Source organism: Piliocolobus tephrosceles, chromosome 6, assembly GCF_002776525.5.
Source record: "Piliocolobus tephrosceles isolate RC106 chromosome 6, ASM277652v3, whole genome shotgun sequence".
NCBI lineage: Eukaryota > Metazoa > Chordata > Mammalia > Primates > Cercopithecidae > Piliocolobus > Piliocolobus tephrosceles.
In genome coordinates this window covers 29,092,669-29,110,883 of record NC_045439.1, presented here as the reverse complement: position 1 = coordinate 29,110,883, position 18,215 = coordinate 29,092,669, and the positions used below count along the sequence as shown (strand labels likewise).

The 18,215-nt window shown below is 42.2% G+C and overlaps 2 protein-coding genes across 3 annotated transcripts in view; both read right to left on the bottom strand.

Annotated features, from left to right (window-relative positions):
- Positions 1-1,429: 1,429 nt before the first annotated feature.
- NOXRED1 (NADP dependent oxidoreductase domain containing 1) lies at positions 1,430-13,170 on the bottom strand. Its single transcript, XM_026455170.1, has 2 exons — positions 11,822-13,170; positions 1,430-1,670 (listed from the first exon to the last, which is right to left on the bottom strand). Exons 1-2 carry the CDS (start codon positions 11,974-11,976, stop codon positions 1,430-1,432), a joined length of 396 nt encoding a protein of 131 aa, XP_026310955.1. The 5' UTR covers positions 11,977-13,170.
- Positions 13,171-15,670: 2,500 nt separating this feature from the next.
- Positions 15,671-18,215, bottom strand: part of VIPAS39 (VPS33B interacting protein, apical-basolateral polarity regulator, spe-39 homolog) — a 31,057-nt gene continuing 28,512 nt past the window's right edge. For both annotated transcript variants that reach the window (XM_023184908.2, XM_023184916.3), the window contains 2 exons: positions 17,667-17,771; positions 15,671-16,630 (listed from right to left, as the gene is read on the bottom strand). In XM_023184908.2, coding sequence (XP_023040676.1) covers positions 16,610-16,630; positions 17,667-17,771 — 126 coding nt within the window. In that variant the 3' untranslated portion in view covers positions 15,671-16,609. The remainder of the gene's footprint in view (positions 16,631-17,666; positions 17,772-18,215) is intronic.

Here is an 18,215-nt window from a genome sequence, read left to right as displayed (position 1 = left end):
GCTCAAAGCCTGCTGGGGTAATCTTCTATTGTGGGAAAGTGGAGGGGCTTAAAATCATTATTTCTTATTGATTGATTGATTGAGACAGAGTCTCACTCTGTCGCCCAGGCTGGAGTGCAATGACGCGATCTCAGCTCGCTGCAACCTCCGCCTCCTGGGTTCAAGTGATTCTCCTGACTCAGCCTCCTGAGTAGCTGAGACTAAAGGCACCCACCATAACACCTGGCTAATTTTTGTATTTTTAGTAGAGACTGGGTTTCAACATGTTGGCCAGGCTGGTCTCAAACTCCTGACCTCAGGTGATCTGCCCACCTCGGCCTCCCAGAGTGCTGGGCTTACAGACGTGGGCAAATCATTATTTCAAAAAATGTTAAAACAGTATGAGAATATGCTCATGATACATTATGTAAAACAAGCAGAATACAAACAACTATATATAGTGTCAATTACTGATATAGACAAAAAAAACATGGGGAGGAAATGATAACCTGAGTAGATTATAGGTAGTTGTAGCCTTCCTTACAGACAAATTTCCTACAATATGCATATTATTTTACATTTTTTATTATTGAAGTATAATTTACATATAATTCAACACACAGATATGAAGTATATAGTTTGATCAGTTTTGACAAAAGCATACACCCATTTAACCCATACCTCTCTCAAGATATAGAACATTTTCATCTCCCCAGAAAAAGTTCCTTTGGGACTTTCTCAGTCCATCTCCCCAGAAGAAATCATTGTTCGGATTTCTATCACCATAAATCGAATCATTACAAAACTTTTTTTTTTTTTTTTGAGACGGAGTCTCGCTCTGTCGCCAGGCTGGAGTGCAGTGGCATGATCTCAGCTCACCGCAACCTCTGCCTCCTGGGTTCAAGCGATTCTCCTGCCTCAGCCTCCTGAGCAGCTGGGACTACAGGCATGCACCACCCCACCCAGCTAATTTTTGTATTTCTAGTAGAGACAGGGTTTTGCCATGTTGGCCAAGATGGTCTCAAACTCTCGACCTCGTCATCTACCCGCCTTGACCTCCCAAAGTGCTGGGATTACAGGTGTGCCCACCACGCCCGACCACAAAACATTTTTTAAAAGCCAGTAAATGTCATTTTTAAAAACATAAGGCCAACTACAAATGCCTGGAACAGTATAACACCCAACCAGACCCTAACTGATTCAGTTAGAAGATCTGAACTCTGTATGGAAAGCTTCCACGTATCAAAGATCCAGAAAGATAATTCACCACCAAAGGCACAGGAAGGAGAGATGGATATAAAACATATACATGGAGAAAAAAAGTTGCTTTAAAGAACAAGAGAGAAAGTCATGCTTCTAACCTTTCTTAGGTCTAGCAAGCTGAGAACTCCACACGCTGTATGCAAGGACTCCTCTTTAGAGGACCCTTTCAAAATGGCTCTGTTGACACCTACACAGCACAACCAAGCCCCCTTTCTCCCACACACCGCTGCTCACCCAGAGCCTCTGGCCTCCGAGTGGAGATCCGCAGGCTTTCAGCAGGGACGGGGACGAGCTGCAGCAGTGTGCCAGCCAGCTGCTTCCCAAGGTGGCCACCTCCAATGATGCCCACCTTAAACTCTTCAGGACTGGCTGAATTAAGGGAGTCAATTGAGAGATGTCTGGAACTTTGATTCTCATTTAATGATGCTCTGGAGAATGAACACACAGACACATACATAAATACGTGCACACACTGTAGTTCTTGTTTTTTTTTTTTTTTTTTTTTTTTGAGACAGAGTCTCACTCTGTCACCCAGGCTGGAGTGCAATGGGGTGATCTCGGCTCATGCAAACTCCGCCTCCCAGGTTCACACCATTCTCCTGCTTCAGTTCTCCTCAGTAGCTGGGACTACAGGCGCCCGCCACCAAGCCCGGCTAATTTTGTATTTTTAGTAGAGACAGGGTTTCAGCATGTTAGCCGGATGGTCTCCATCTCCTGACCTCTGATCCACTCGCGTTGGCCTCCCAAAGTGCTGGGATTACAGCCGTGAGCCACTGCACCCAGCCTAGTTCTTCTTAACTGTCAATCTCTGATGTTTTCTGCTTTGTCATTTAAGGTGCTTGGTGGCACCTTAAGTACTTCAGAGATAAGGCATTGCAACTGTGTGTCGTTTATCCAGCCTCACTAGGGAATGAAATGTTCCTCCTGAGTTAATTTTCCAGAAACAAAAGTATAACCCTTTTCAAGGGACCAAAATTTAAAATGTTTTAAATGAACATACTTTGTTACATGTATTATGCTTGCCTGGTTAAACTGTCTGAATATTTAATCATTTCACTGGCGCAGTACACCAATGTGAACAGTCACTATTATACAGCATAATGTAATGTCTATAACACATTGTGGGCCAGTCCCCTCATGTTTTGTTTGTTTCTGTGCAGACGTCTGTCAATTTTTTTTTTTTTAATCGTGGTTAAAAAACACAGGCGGGTACGGTGGCTCCCATCTGTAATCCCAGTACGTTGACAGGCCAAGGCAGGTAGATCACTTGAGCTCAGGAGTTTGAGACCAGCCTGGGCAATATGGTGAGACCTCGTCTCTACAAAAAATACAAGAATTAGCGAGGCATGGTGGCGCACGCCTGTAGTCCCAGCTACTCCAGAGGCTGAGGCGGGAGGATTGGTTGAACCCAGGAGTTTGAGGCTGCAGTGAGCTGTGCTCGTGCCACTGTACTCCAGCCTGAATGACAGAGCAAGACCCTGTCTCAGGAAAAGCACACACACACACAGCATGAACTTTACTATCATAACCATTTTTAAAGTGCACAGTATAGTTGTGTTAATTATATGCACATTGTGGCTAGGCGTGGTGGCTGACGCCTGTAACCCCAGCACTTCGGGAGGCCAAGGTGGGTGGATCACTTGACGTCAGAAGTTTGACTGGCCTGGCCAACATGGTGAAACCCCGTCTCTACTAAAAATATAAAAATTAGCCCAGCATGATGGTGTAAACCTGTAGTCTCAGCTACTCAGGAGGCTAAGGCAGGAGAATCTCTTGAACCTGGGAGGTGGAGGTTGCAGTGAGCCGAGATCCACTATTGCACTCCAGCCTGGGCAACAGAGCGAGACTCCATCTTAAAAAATAAATAAATAAATAAATAGATAGATAGACAGACAGTCACATATAGATATAGATATAGTTGTGCAACAGATCTTTAGAACCTTTCCATCTTGCAAAACTGGAACTCTATATGCTTTTTTTTTTCCCCCTCAAAACAGAGTATCCCTCCATTGCCTGAGCTGGAGTGCAGTGGCACAATCTCAGCTCACTGCAGCCTCCACCTCTCACATTCAAGCAATTCTCTGCCTCAGCCTACTGACTAGCTGGGATTACAGGTGCATCCCACCACACCCCACGCCCAGCTAATTTTTGTATTTTTAGTAGAGATGAGGTTCTCCATGTTGGCCAGGCTGGTCTCAAACTCCCCACCTCAAGTGATCCGCCCACCTCCACTTCCCAAAGTGCTGGGATTATAGGCGTGAGCCACTGCACCCGACCTGAAACTCTATACATTTCTCTCTCCCCAGCCCCTGGAAACTACCATTCTACTTTCTGTTTCACTACTTTAGATATCTCATGTAAGTAGAATTATGTGGTATTGTCTTTTTATACATGGTTAATTTCACTTATCATAATGTCCCCAAGCTTCATCCATATGAATTTTTGGATTTTTTTTCTATCTTCATGAAAAATGTCATTGGGATTTTGATAAGGATTGCAGTGCATCTGTAGACGGCTTTAGGTAGTATGGACATTTTAAAACTAAGTCTTCTAATCCATAAACATGGGATGTCTTTCAGTTTATTTGTGTCTTCCTTAATTTCTTTTAACAATGTTTTGTAGTTTTCAGTGTACAAATCTTTCATGCCCTTACTAAGTTTATTACTAAGTATTTTATTCTACTGGAGGCTATTGTAAATGTTAATTTCATAATTTCTTTTTCAGGTTGTTCATTAGTGTACAGAAATGCAACTAATTTTAGTATGCTGATTTTCTATCCTGCAACTTTGCTAAATTTGTTTACTATTTCTAACAGTTTTTTTCTTAATGGAATCTTTAGGGTTTTCTACATGTGAGATCATGTCAGCCTGAGCACAGTGGCTCATGCCTGCAATCCCAGCACTTTGGGAAGCCATGGTGGGAGGATTGCTTGAAGGCAGGAGTTAGAGATTAGTCTGGGCAACATAGCAGGACACTGTCTCTATAAAAAATTAAAAGTTAACTGGGTGTGGTGGTGTGCACCTGTAGTCTTAGCTACTCAGGAGGCTGAGGCAGGAGAGTCACTTGAGCCCAGGAGTTCAAGGTTACAGTGAGTTATGCTCATGCCATTGCACTCCAGCCTGGCGGACAGAGCAAGATTTTGTCTCAAAAACAAACAAACAAACAAACAAAACATGTAATCTGTGAACAGAGACCATTTTATTTCTTGCTTTTCAGTTTGGATGTCTTTTATTTCTTTTTCTTGCCTAATTGCTCTGACTAGGATTTCCAGTACTTCAACAGAAGTGGTAAGAGTAGGCATTTTTGCCTTATTTCTGATCTTAGAGGAAAAGCTTTGAGTTTTGACTTTTTTTTTTTTTTTTTTTTTTGAGACGGAGTCTCACTCTATCGTCCAGGCTGGAGTGCGGTGGCGTGATCTCGGCTCACTGCAACCTCCGCTTCCCGGGTTCACGCCATTCTCCTGCCTCAGCCTCCTGAGTAGCTGGGACTACAGGTGCCCACCACCATGCCCGTCTAACTTTTTATATTTTTAGTAGAGACAGGGTTTCACCGTGTTAGCCAGGATGGTGTCGATCTCCTGACCTCGTGATCCACCTTCCTCAGCCTCCCAAAGTGCTGGGATTACAGGCATGAGCCACCACACCTGGCAAGCTTTTAGTTTTTACCATTGAATATGATGTTACCTGTGGGCCTTTCATATGTAGCCTTTATTATATCGGGATAATTTCCTTCTATTCCTAGTTTGCTGAGTGTTCTTATCATGAAAAGGTGTTGAATTTTGTCAAACACCTTTCCTGCATCAATTAAAATGATCATGTTATTTTTGTTCTTCATTTTGTTAATATGATGCATTATATTGATTGCTTTTGCATGTTGAATCACTGTTGCATTCCAGAAATAAATCCCACTGGGTCACAGTGTATAATCCTTTCTCTTTTTTTCTGGGACAGGGTCTCGCTTGGTCACCCAGGCTGGAGTGTGGTGGCACAATCACAGCTCACTGCAGCCTTGACCTGCCAGGCTCAGGCAATCCACCCACCTCAACCTCCCAAGTAGCTGGCATTACAGATGTATGCTACCACACCTAGCTAATGTTTAAAAATTTTTTGTAGAGACCGGTGGAACCCAGTGGAGGGTTCATGCGAGGTGGAGGTTGGAGTGAGCCGAGATCGCGCCACTGCACTCCAGCCTGGGTGAGAGAGCGAGACTCTGTCTAAAAATATATAAAAAATAAAAAGAAATGTTTGGTAGATTTTTCCAGTCAAGTCATCAGGCCTGCGGCTTTTCTTGGGAGTGTATTATTACTTTTGAGTCAATCTTACTAGTTATAGTTCTCTTCAGATTTTTAAAATTTTTTCATGATTCAGTCTTTGTAGGTTGTATGTTTCTAGGAGTTTTTCTATTTCTTTGAAGTTATCCCATTTGTTGGCATGTAATTGTTCATAGTACACTCTTACTCTTAAGATCCTTTTTACTTTAACAGCATCAGTTTGTTTGTGTTTGTAGAAACAGGGCGTTGCTTTGTTTCCCAGGCTGGGAAGCCACCACACCTGGCCTGTGGCATCAATTTTAATGTTTCCTCTTTCATTTCTGATTTTGTTATTTGATTCTTCTCTCTTCTCTACCAGTTAGTCTAGGAAAGGGCTGTTAGCTCTTATTTTCGTTGACTTTTTTTTCCCCATTGTTTTTATAGTCTTATTTTGTTTATTTCTATTCTAATCTAATTATGTGCTTCCTTTTGCTTACTTTGGGTTTAGTTTGTTCTTTTTCTAGTTCTTTGAAGTATAAAAAGTTAGCTGTTGATTTGAGATCTTTCTTAATTTTTTTTTTTTTTGAGACGGAGTCTCACTCTGTCGCCCAGGCTGGAGTGCAGTGGCCAGATCTCAGCTCACTGCAAGCTCCGCCTCCCGGGTTTACGCCATTCTCCTGCCTCAGCCTCCCAAGTAGCTGGGACCACAGGCGCCCACCACCTCACTCAGCTAGTTTTTTGTATTTTTTAGTAGAGACGGTGTTTCACCGTGTTAGCCAGGATGGTCTCGATCTCCTGACCTTGTGATCCGCCCGTCTTGGCCTCCCAAAGTGCTGGGATTACAGGCTTGAGCCACCGTGCCCAGCCACTCTTATTTTTAATGTAGGCATTTACTCCTATAAAGTTTGCTCATGGTACTGCTTTTGTTGCAACCCATACGTTTTGGTATGTTGTTTTCATTTTCACTTAAGATATTTTCAATTTTTCCTTGTGATTTCCTGTTTGATCCATTGGTTGTTCAAGAGTTGTGTTAACTTCCACATATTTGTGAATTTTCTACTTTTTCTTCTGCTATTTCTAGTATCATTCTATTATGGTAAAAAAAAAAAAAAAAAAAAAGACGGTTGGTATGATTTGAGTCTATTTAAATTTGTTAGGACTTGTTTTGTGACCTAACGTGATCTATCCTGGAAGATGTTCCATGTGCACTTGAAAAGAATGTGTATTCTGCTGCTGTTGAGTGAAGTGTTATGCACTTGTCTGTTAGGTTCTAATTGATGTATTGTGTTGTTCAAGTCTTCTGTTTTCTTACTAACCTTTTGTCTGGTTGTTCTATCCACTATTGAAAGTTGGGTATTAAAATCTCCTGCTATAATTGTTTACCTTCAGTTCCGTCAATATTTGTCTCATATATGTGGATGTTCTGATGTTAGGTACATGTATAATTGTTGTATCTTCCTGGTGAATTGATCTTTTTATCATCATGTCATTCTTTGTCTCTCATGACAGTTTTTGACTTAAAATCTATTTTGTCTGATACAAGTATGACCACTCCTATTCTTTTTTGGTTATCATTTACATAGAATTATCTTTCTGTATGCTCTGACTTTCGGTCTATTTATGTCCTAACATCTAAAGTGAGTCTCTTGAAGATAAGATATATGTTGGATCTTGTTTTTGTTTTTTTTTAAATCCATTCAGTCACTTGGTATCTTTTGATTGATGGGCTTAATCCATTTACATTTAAAATAATTACTGATAGGGAAAGACTTATCACTGCCATTTTGTTTTTTCTCCATGTGTTGCAGTTTTGTTCCTCTTTTCATCTCTTGCTGCTTTCTTTTGTGTTTCACTGATTTTTTTTTTGTAATTACATTATTTTCTTTTTTTCTGTTGATATTTTCTGTATAGTTACCATAGGAAATTGCATAAAAATCATAAAAATAGTTGTAACAACCTATGATAACGTCAGTCATTTACAAAAACTCTACTTCATCTTTCCCTGCCTCTGCTTTTTGTTATTTATCTCACGAATTATATCTTTTGGATATGTTTTAACCATTAGCATGGTTTTATAGTAATAGTTTTTTTTTTAGTATTTTTATTTTTGAGACAGGGTCTCACCCTGTGGCCCAAGCTAGAGTGCAGTGGCGTGAACACAGCTCACTTCAGCCTTGATCTCCCGGGCTCAGGTGATCCTCCCGCCTCAGCCTCCCGGGTAGCTGGGAGTACAGGCACATACCACCATACCTGGCTAATTTCTGTGATTTCTAGTAGAGACAGGATTTTACCACATTGCCTAGGTTAGTCTTGAACTTCTGGAATCAAGCGATCTGCCTGTCTCAGCCTCCCAAAGTGCTGGATTACAGGCATAAGCTACAGTGCCAAGCCTATTTTTAATTTTTATTATTTATTTACATTAATACTTATTGATATGTATAATTTTATTTTCTACATTTTATTATTTCTATATTATTTACATTTATATATAATTTTATTTATCTTTTTATGAGACAGGGTCTCACTCTGTCACCCAGGTTGGAGTGCAGTGACATGATCATGGCTCACTGCAGCCTCAACTTTGCAGGCTCAAGCGATCCTCCCACATCAGACTACCAAATACCTGAGACCACAGGTGTGTGCCACTATGCCCAGCTAATTTTTTTTTTTAAGAGATGTTGTCTCCCTGTGTTGCCCAGGCTAGTCTCAAACACCTAAGCCAAGCAATTCTCCTGCCTTGGCCTCCCAAAGTGCTGGGATTATAGGTATGAGCCATCACAGTTGGCCAGCTTTTATCTTTAAATCCTGTACCACAATTAAAAATGATTTATGTACCACCCATTACAGTATTATGTATATGGCTACATCTTCACCTTTGCCAGAGAGCTTTTTATTTTTGTATACTTTTGTGTTGTTGACTAGCATGTTTTCATTTCAACTTAAGGATTTCCTTCAGCATTAGTTGTAAGGCAGGTCCAGGAGTGAGGTTTTTTGTTGTTGTTGTTTATCTGGGAAGCTCTTTCTTTCCCCGCCCCCCCTTTTTTTTTTCCCCCTTGAGATAGAATTTTGCTCTTGTCACCCAGGCTGAAGTGCAGTGGTGCAATCTCAGCTCACTGCAACCTCTGCCTCCCTGGGTTCAAGCAATACTCCTGCCTCAGTCTCCCAAGTATCTGGGATTACAGGTGCCCACCACCACGCCCAGCTAATTTTTGTATTTTTAGTACAGAGTTTCACCATGTTGGCCAGGATAGCCTTGAACTCCTGACCTCAATTGATCTGCCCACCTCGGCTTCCCAAAGTGCTGGGGTTATAGCCATGAGCCACCGTGCCCAGCTTCTCCTTAATTTTTGAAGCACAGGTTTTGCCAGATATAGTATTCTTGGTTGACAGGTTTTTTTTTTTTCTTTCCCCTTTTAGCACTTTGAATATATCAAGCACTCCCTTCTGGCCTGTAATGTTTCTGGTGAGAAGCCACTGATAGTCTTCTGGGAACTCCCTTGTGTGTGATAAGTTGCTTTTTCTTTGCAGTTTTCAGTATTCTTTGCCTTTGACTTTTGATGATTTGATTATAATGTGTCTCTGTGTGGTCCTCTTTGGGTTCATCCAAATTGGAGTCCTCTGAGCTTCTTGAATAATTTGGATGTCCATTTCCTTCCTCAGATCTGGGATGTTTTTGGCCATTATTCCTTCAAATAAGCTCTTTGCACCTTGCTCTGTCTCTCTTCTTCTGACATTCCCATAAGGCATATATTGACCCACTTGATAGTATCCCGTAAGTCCTCTAGATTTTCTTCACTTTTCTTAATTTTCCTTTTGCTCTTCTGATTTGATAATTTCAAATAACTGCTCTTCAAGTTTGCTGATTCTTTCTTCTGTGTGATCAAGTCTAATGTTGAACCACTCTAGTGAGTTGTTTCAATTATTGTGCTCTCCAGCTCCAAATTTTGGTTCTTTCTTAGTTTCTCTTTATGATATTATTTTATTCATGTATTGTTTTCCTGATTTCATCACTTTTTTTTTTTTTCCATAGAGGCAGGGTCTCACTATGTTGCCCAGGCTGGTCTCAAACTCCTGGGCTCAAATAACCCTCCCACCTCAGCATTCCAAATTGCTGGGATTACAGGCCTGTAATTACAAATTAATCTGTAAACTGTGCCCGGCCTAGTTGTTTTTCTGTGTCTTGTAGCTCATTGAGCCTCTTTAAGATTATTATTTTGAATTCTTTGTTAGGTATCTCATAAATCTATTTCTTTAGGGCTGGTTTCTGCAGTAGTTTGTTCCTATGGTTGAGCAATGTTGCCTTTTTATTTTTTGCTGGATTTGGGCTTTTGAAAGAACAGTCAGGTCTCTCCCAATCTTTACAGACTGGCACCATACAGGGGAAGATCTTTCCCAATCAGCCCAGCTAGAGATTCTGGGGCCTGTCAAATCTTTCCAGGAATGAGTCTTCTCTGGGGCTGGGTTTGGAATTTCCCAATTAAAGAGTTTTGCCTGTTTCTATTGCAGGGACTCATAATCTTTTCCTCACTCTGGTATCTATCTGCAGTACTGCAGGTTCTCTGTACTGCAACAAGTCACTGAGTGATCCTTTGTTTTCATCCAAAATATGTTGGTTCCTCATCAGTGCTCCAAGTCATGTGAGACAGAAACCAATCCCTCAGACAGCCCCTCAAAAGGTAGAACAGTGGACAAACATTCCATTTTTCTTTTTCCCTCCAAGGGAGAAGTCTCAAATTAGGCATTTTCTCCTGATCACCTGAGGCTGGCTTGAGGAAAGGAATATCTTAGGTGAACTGCAATGGCTTTTCTTACCTGTGTAAATGCAGCTATTCTTGGATTTGTACCTCTCCGGGGAACTACAATTTCTTAAGTGCTTGCTAGAGTTTTCATAAAGGCTTTTGGACCATATATTATTGTTAAGTTAGTATCTCAAGGTTACAAAGTCTGGAGCTTCCTATTTCTACATCTTACTGATACCACTGTCAATGATACCACTGTCTGAGACAGCTGTCAATTTTTATTGCTATTAGATGTGAGGGCATTCCTTTCCTATGATACGCCCACTCTTTCTAGTTTGCTATTTCAAATCTGCAGACTTGAGAAACCAGATAACTTGGCTTTTTAAGAAGGTTATGACTTATAAACATAAATGGTTTACAAAAACAAAACAGTGTTCATCCAGGGTATAAATTTAAACAACAAAACAAAAAAGAACAGAACTGAGAAACTAAGGATGAAGATTTCAGACTGCTATTTTCAGAGGTCCACTTACTGTTGGTGCTGGATGTGTTTCCTTGGCCCAAGATTAACAAAGTCAGACTTCTGAATACATAAGGTATACTTTCATTGCTATATGACAGCCTTATATTTGTTCTGTATTTCTGTAAAAACCAGTGTCTTAAAGCTCTGGATTTTGCTTCTAAGCAACACAAGTCACACTCTATTTAAGCCTTCTCTCCTGGTTGAAAGAGCACTTTCTCTTAGTGCCTGATCCTTCCAAATATAAAATGCCACCTGCAAGTTTCATGTAGTTTCCTCACCAGTCATATTGAGTACCACCAATAGGTTTATGCATCCTTATTAGTAAGCCAATCAGTAAATTCACTGAGCAGCCTGCCTCCTTGGACATATGCTGTATCTATAAACATGTTTAATTCAAATCTGGTCCCACCATCCAGGAATTAATCTAACTTCAGAGAAAAACTAAGAAGTAGAGTGAGGAGGTGACATATGCTCCCAGAGTGACCTGGAGTTGCAGAATTCAGGAGCCTAATTATATGTACATGCTTCACACACATTTTCTATTTAAGTGTCTGAAGCCATATTGATATCAGAATCAAGACTGGACTGAGAGCTTTTCTGCAAATCAATATTCCTGGTTTCAAGGAAGTCATTGGCACAGGACCTGTGAAGGCCTGGGTAGCCTTCCTGTAAGGGAGCATTCCACTATTACCTCAGCCCCAAAAGAAAGAACTGGTTCCACTTGCACTCCTTGCCAATAGATAAGGAATGGCTAGACGTTAGCAACTGTGGAGGGCAAGCTGGTGGTCATGATGAGTGAGTGAATGGACGAATAAATGATCATTTAATCAATCCATCCACTAAAAGGTAATCACTACTAATCCATGCTTTATTATGTAACCACAGCCAGGGGACCCTGGTATAGATTTCCTGTCCTTTCAGACCAGGAGTCATTGACTCTGGGTTGGAAAAGATAGAACGACAGTCCACCAGCCAAACTTACCCTCTGATATAAAAAAAATTTAAGACATTTGAATTCTCAGCAGTGACATTCTTGTCCAATTTCCTCAATTTGGATACTCAGCTTACCTCAAATTATATAATAGTTTGCAGAAGAAGGTTGCATGGGCACAAGCTTCTATCATCAGTCCCCGAGAACGGCCCTGCAAATACAGCCAGATACGATCTTCCTCTGGAACCCCATACTCAAACTGCAGGGACTCAAGGTCCTGGAGCATGTCCATTTCCAAGCCACTATTTCCTGCAGTGATAGATACTAATCAGTTTGGCTCCCTGTCCTGGTAGAAGAGGGGTCTATGTAGGAGGTGTGTGTATGATGGTATGTGTGCCCAGGTCACAAGCACTCATGATGGTGGGCTTCAGCCACTCTCTACTCCCAAATTCTGAACTTGGAATTCACCTGTCTTGAATTCACACTCTAGAGTGTGAGTGTTTGATGATTCCTAATCATGGCTGCCCATGAATCCTGGACTCATGAAAAATCTGTACAGAAACCCAAAGTGTTGTTTCTCCACACGGGTTACAGGCACTGTTTTCGGCAGATGAATTTACAACAGCAGTTGAGTTTTACAGGTATTCTTGAGCCAGGACATTTTCCCTTCCATTCCCTCCTGCGTTTTGGAAATAGGACTGAACACATAGAACCACATTTCAAAGAAATGCTTCCCTTTCACTGAACTCTGTTCTCCACAGGGTAGAAAAGAACCCAAACTAAATATCACTGTCCCCTGTCTAGGGCAGGGACATCTAGATTTTACAAACTAAACTCAAAGTCATATAAACCCATCTACATATATCTATCACCAAACAGAGAAGATTGGCTCTGCTCCTCAGTACTTCTAATCCTGGAAGGTAAGAACTACATTTCTAAGGAGAATTACCCAAGAAACTTGTGATTATGACTCCTTAACTACCAGATTACAGTCTCTGAGTCTTAAAGGGGCCAGCCCCACTTAGAGGTCTTCCTGAGCTGAATATCAGGACATGAGTTCCTTCCACTACTTCTAGGAGTACCACACTAGAGCAGTATGAGACCCTCCTTTTCCCAAAAGAAGATTCTGGATTTCTAGGTTTTTTTTGCAGACTAGAATATCTTACAGATCTTAGCACTACTTGAGTTAGTGTACAACTCCTTTTTATGTTCAAGAAACCAATAAAAATTTTTTCAGGTGAAATCTACATAGCATAAAATTAGCCATTTTAAAGTGAACAATTCATCAATACATTCAGAATGTTGTGCCACCACCTCTATGTAGTTCCAAAATACTTTCATATTCCCTAAAGGAAAGCCTACACCCATCAAGCAGTTAACTCCATATCCCTTCCCACCCTCAGCCACCAGTCTGCTTTCTGTCTGGATGGATTTACCTATTCCAGATATTTTATATAAATGGAATCATACAATGTGTGACCTTTTGTGTCTGGCTTCTCTAATCCCTTTTATAGGAAGGCTGTTATGTGACACAATCTCTTTAAAAGCAAAGTCTCACCCAGGCACAGTGGCTCATGCCTATAATCCCAGTACTTTGGGAGACTGAGGCAGGTGGATCACTTGAGGTCAGGAGTTCGAGACCAGCCTGGTCAACACGGTGAAACCCCATCTCTACTAAAAATATAAAAATTAGCCAGGTGTGATAGCACATGACTGTAATCTTGGCTACTCAGGAGGCTGCGGCAGGAGAATTGCTTGAACCTGGGATGTGGAGATTGGTTGCACTGAGCAGAGATTGTGCCACTGCACTCCAGCCTGGGCGACAGAGTGAGACGCCAACTCAAAAAAAATAAAATAACATAAAACAAAAGTAAAGCCTCTACACTTGAAATGTAGGGCATGGAAGTTCTCATCAAACCCAAGAAACACTTCCTTACACCAAAACAGTCAGTAGGTCATCCTAATGTTGCCAAGTAATGCTTCCTGCTCCAAAGGAAAAAGAAGCTCAAAACCTCCTAGATCAGTATGACCAATGCAGCATACAAGTTGTACAGATATGAATTCTAGGCCTATCCTTTACTTATGCATTCTCAAAAGTGGAGATCAGTTGTTACTGTTTTCATGTCACCTTAGCTAGGCTGACCTGCAATTTCCAGAATTCCCTTCCCTGTATGTTTCTGGTTAAGGTGGACCACCAGAGATATTTAGTGCAAGACCAGGAAGGTGGAAATGAACAGCAACCAACCTGTGCATAATCAGGGGAAGTACTTTTGTAGTTCACACATGTTGCTGTTTATCTGCTGGGGGTACCTTGCTGGTGAGGGGCAACAGTTGGACCTGTAACTGCTACATCTTCCCTGGTTCCTCCTTCAGTTGCTCACTCCTGGGCTGGGTGTTTTTCGGTTCCATGACAAAGGCCACTAGCTTTTCCAGCAGTGGGACACCCACTTCATGAAGGTTGGAGGCTGTGAGAACTGACATGGGTCCCAGTCCCTGCTCACTCACTTTATAACAATCTTCCCTTCTTCACGGCCTTCCCTATGGATTTCAAGCTCTACCATTGGACATGAAGACAACTACCTTAATCAGACCCTCCAGTTGCCATACTTGAGTGGAAGTACTCAAACAGAAAAGACAGGCTCTACTTCTCAGTACTTCTCATCCAATTTCTCTAACAGGTCAGAGAAAGGTCAAATGTCTCTAACAAACTGCATATATAGATTAGATTAAATAATGCATATATACGCCCAATGGTTCTGCTTCTCTAAATGAACCCTAACCAATACACTAGTTAATAAAGTAACCACTATTTGTTTGAAGATGAACCAATAATTTTAGTACAATCTAGCAAATTAAACTCTTGTTTCTTCAATAGCAAGAAGGATGATCAAGAAAGGAACTAAGCATGAGGTTACCTGGAATTGCAAAGTGGAGGAGCAAAAGCTGGAGTCTGATCCCCTTAAAACAGAGTTTCTTAACACCAGTGTTACTAACATTTGGGCAGGATAATTCTTTGTTGTGGGGCTGTCCCGTGGATTGTAGGACATTTAGCAGCATCCCTGACCTCTACCCACTGGATGCCAGTAGCACTCCTAGTGTGGCAACAGAAAGCAACTTCAAACATTGCCAAATGTCTCTTGAGGGGCAAAACTGCCTCCAGTTGAGAACCATATTGCCTTAAAGCATGGTATGTGCCTCTGTAAGAGCATCTTCTCTTTTCTTTCTGTGACTTTACCCACTCCACAGTCACAGGAGCACAGAACTCTACAAAATGTTAGCTGGGTGTGGTGGCACGTGCCTGTAGTCCCAGCTACTCAGGAGGCTGAAGCAGGAAGATTGCTTGAGTCTGGGATGTCAAGGCTGCAGTGAGCCATGAGGGTGCCACTGCACTCCAGCCTGGGTGACAGAGCAAGACCATGTCTATTTAAAAACAGGCCGGGTGTGGTGGCTCACACCTGTAATCCCAACACTTTGGGAGGCCAAGGGAGGAGGATCACCTGAGGTCAGGAGTTCAAGACCAGCCTGGCCAACATGGTGAAACCCCGTCTCTACTAAAAATACAAAAATTAGTTGGGCATGGTGGCAGGCACCTGTAATCCCAGCTACTCGGGAGGCTGAGGCAGGAGAATCATCTGAACCTGGGAGGTGGAGGTTGCAGTGAGCTGACAGCGCCACTGCACTCCAGCCTGGGTGACAGAGCGAGACTCCATCTCACAAACAAACAAACTCTATAAAATTTTAGATTATCTAATGAATCCAGAGAAAGAAAGGGACTCACCCAGCATCACATAACTAGTTAGTGGTAGAGCTGGAAAAAGTCAGGCTTCTGTTAACCACATAGCCCTGCTTTGCCATAGCACTGTTACTCTATAACCTGACATGTGCTGACAGGCTGCTGAATGCAGTCACTGAGGAAGACTTGTAATGATCCTAAGATCCTGAGCAATTATTTCATAATTCTGCACAAAATCACCAGGAGCAGGAGAGAAGGCACCAAGGAAGAAATATTTTTATTAGGATCTACGCATGTCAGAAAAACCCAGTTCAGTCACAGAAAAGGAGGCAAATATTGGTACAGAGGAAGAATCCAAGTGTGAAAATAATACCTCCATCTAAATATCCTAACAGAAATGCTGCTGAGTTTAGCCCAGGTGAAACTTCTGAAAGCTCCTGGTGAAATGAGAGTTTTGCATAAAGAGAGAGCTCTCCAGCACTACTGCATCTGAGCTTCTTATAAAGTGACGGGTCTGGGCTAGCAGTAGAGGAAGAGATAAAGGGGATGTCTCATCACCCAAGCAAGGTCATCTGTGTTCAAGTGAGAGAAGAACCTTAGGGTTTTGGACAGAGTAAACTGGGCAGCAGAGGGAAAATGGCTGAGGAAACACAATGTCTAGGCAATGTGTGGCATAATCTGGAGGGGTCTGTGCAGTCTGGTGTGAGTGCATCTCCAGCAGGTCTTGGGAAACACTGGCATTCCTTCCTGAGGCCATTTTGGTTCTGTTCTGACTTCATTCGGAGCAGAACTGCCAATGTCCAGCACCAAGTCCTGGATCATAATTAGCTGAGTGGAATGGAGTGGTCACCCTATGACACCTGTACCTCTTCCTTTCTGGAGCAGTCACTTTTCTCAGACCAAGTGAGATCTTACCCAGTAGGGGCCCAATCTAGAAATCACTCCCACCTTCATATGAGCACCAGGTGGAGAGAATCATTCTCATGAGTCAAAGCTTTAGATCTCGATCCTCAGATGATGTTCCTTGGACAGAAGTTCAGTCTGAAGTTATCTGTGTCAAGAGTAGCTGGCACTGCCTGTTGATAATGGGCCCAAGCGATGTGATGCTGCAGCTCTCTCAAAGAGGAGCTCTCTCTACTTTCAAAGGCAGGAAAGGAGGAAATGAGGCAGGTTTCAGGGTAGTCAATGCCACTTAATTCTTCCATCGAATTTGCTATGGAAAGAGGAAACAATGAAGGTGTATGATCAGTTTTCACTTATCCCTATAGCAAGGCAGAGAAAATGCAACAAAACAAGGCTCATAGCTAGATAATGTAAAGAAAAGAAAAAGTAGAATCAGATCGGTAGGTAGGGGATGTTGAGAAATTTTTAAAAATATGTGGGGTAGTTCATTTATTCAAAGATGCATTAAACACCTATTTTGTATTTTACAAGCCTAATTTTGGTCATTTGACTCTAAGGTAGGTCCCAAAATACCTAACAGGGAACTAACTTTCATATTAACAAAAAGCTCAGTAATTTCATGCTGTGAGAGATGAACCAGCTGTGCTCCCCAGATAGCTAACATCTATTTCACCCACTTCTTATTTTCAACAGGTAGGTCCCATCCATCCCCATGAGACCATACAGTTTGGATATTCTGAATCTGAAACATGTTTTCATACTTTTTTTTTTTTTTTTTGAGACAGAGTCTCGCTCTGTTGCCCAGGCTGGAGTGCAGTGGCTGGATCTCAGCTCACTGCAAGCTCCGCTTCCCAGGTTTATGCCATTCTCCTGCCTCAGCCTCCCGAGTAGCTGGGACTACAGGCGCCCACCACCTCACCCGGCTAGTTTTTTGTATTTTTTTAGTAGAGACAGGGTTTCACCGTGTTAGCCAGGATGGTCTCGATCTCCTGACCTCGTGATCCGCCCGTCTCAGCCTCCCAAAGTGCTGGGATTACAGGCTTGAGCCACCGCGCCCGGCCTATACTTTCAATATTTAGTTTCTCCTACCTGCTAGGTTTAACTATTATCAGATCATTACAGGTAAGTCTTAGCTCGAGGTCCCCAGATTACCCTCCTGTCATACCGCATCTCAGGAGTAATTTCTGCTATTCAAAGCAGTACTTTTGACATTGTGGCCAGAGGAGAGCCTTACATCCATGTGGATTAGCCAACTGCAATCCTTCTAGGCCTTGGGAACATACACTTGGTACTGTTTTGTGAACTGTCTCCTGAGCCTGCTGGAGGGATAAACTGTAGCTGCTCACCGAGCTGCTGAGAAGAGCATCAATCTTCTCCTCCTCTGCTGATCCTTTATCTACCTTACTCCTGTATGCTAGCAACTGTTGACGATCCTTCAGGTCCCGGCAGGTCTGTGCATTAAAACAAACAATACGAACCTCCAATCAGCCTTCTGTACAGGGTTCTTTTTGCCCAGGATGGTCTCAAACTCCTGGGCTCAAGCAATCCTCTCTCCTCAGGCTCCTCAGTAGCTGGAACTACAGGTCTGTGCCACTGTGCCCACATGAGGGCTTATTTCTTTCTATCATCATCACTTTGACCCAAGACTCAAAGAGAGGCTAAGAGACTATAGTGGGATGACAGTGGGGTCCAATGCCTACAGAACTCCATGTTGGAGAGAAGACTACACAGCTTATGTAGCTTGATTTAGTTCTATGAATTCTCTAAGTATGACAAGTTTATAAAAACACGGAGAAACCAGTCAGAGGGCTGGGAAAATAATACAGGAATGCTGGTCTCCAAACGAACTCTTGCCAGATGATTCTGTTCATTCAGTCAAAACTGGTGGGAGCACC

Coding starts and splice junctions, on each gene's coding strand:
- NOXRED1 (XM_026455170.1), bottom strand. CDS start 11,976: ATGGACATGCTCCAGGACCTTGAGTCCCTGCAGTTTGAGTATGGGGTT. Junction 1,671..11,821: donor AAACTATTATATAATTTGAG/GTAAGCTGAGTA, acceptor TTCATTCTCCAG/AGCATCATTAAATGAGAATC.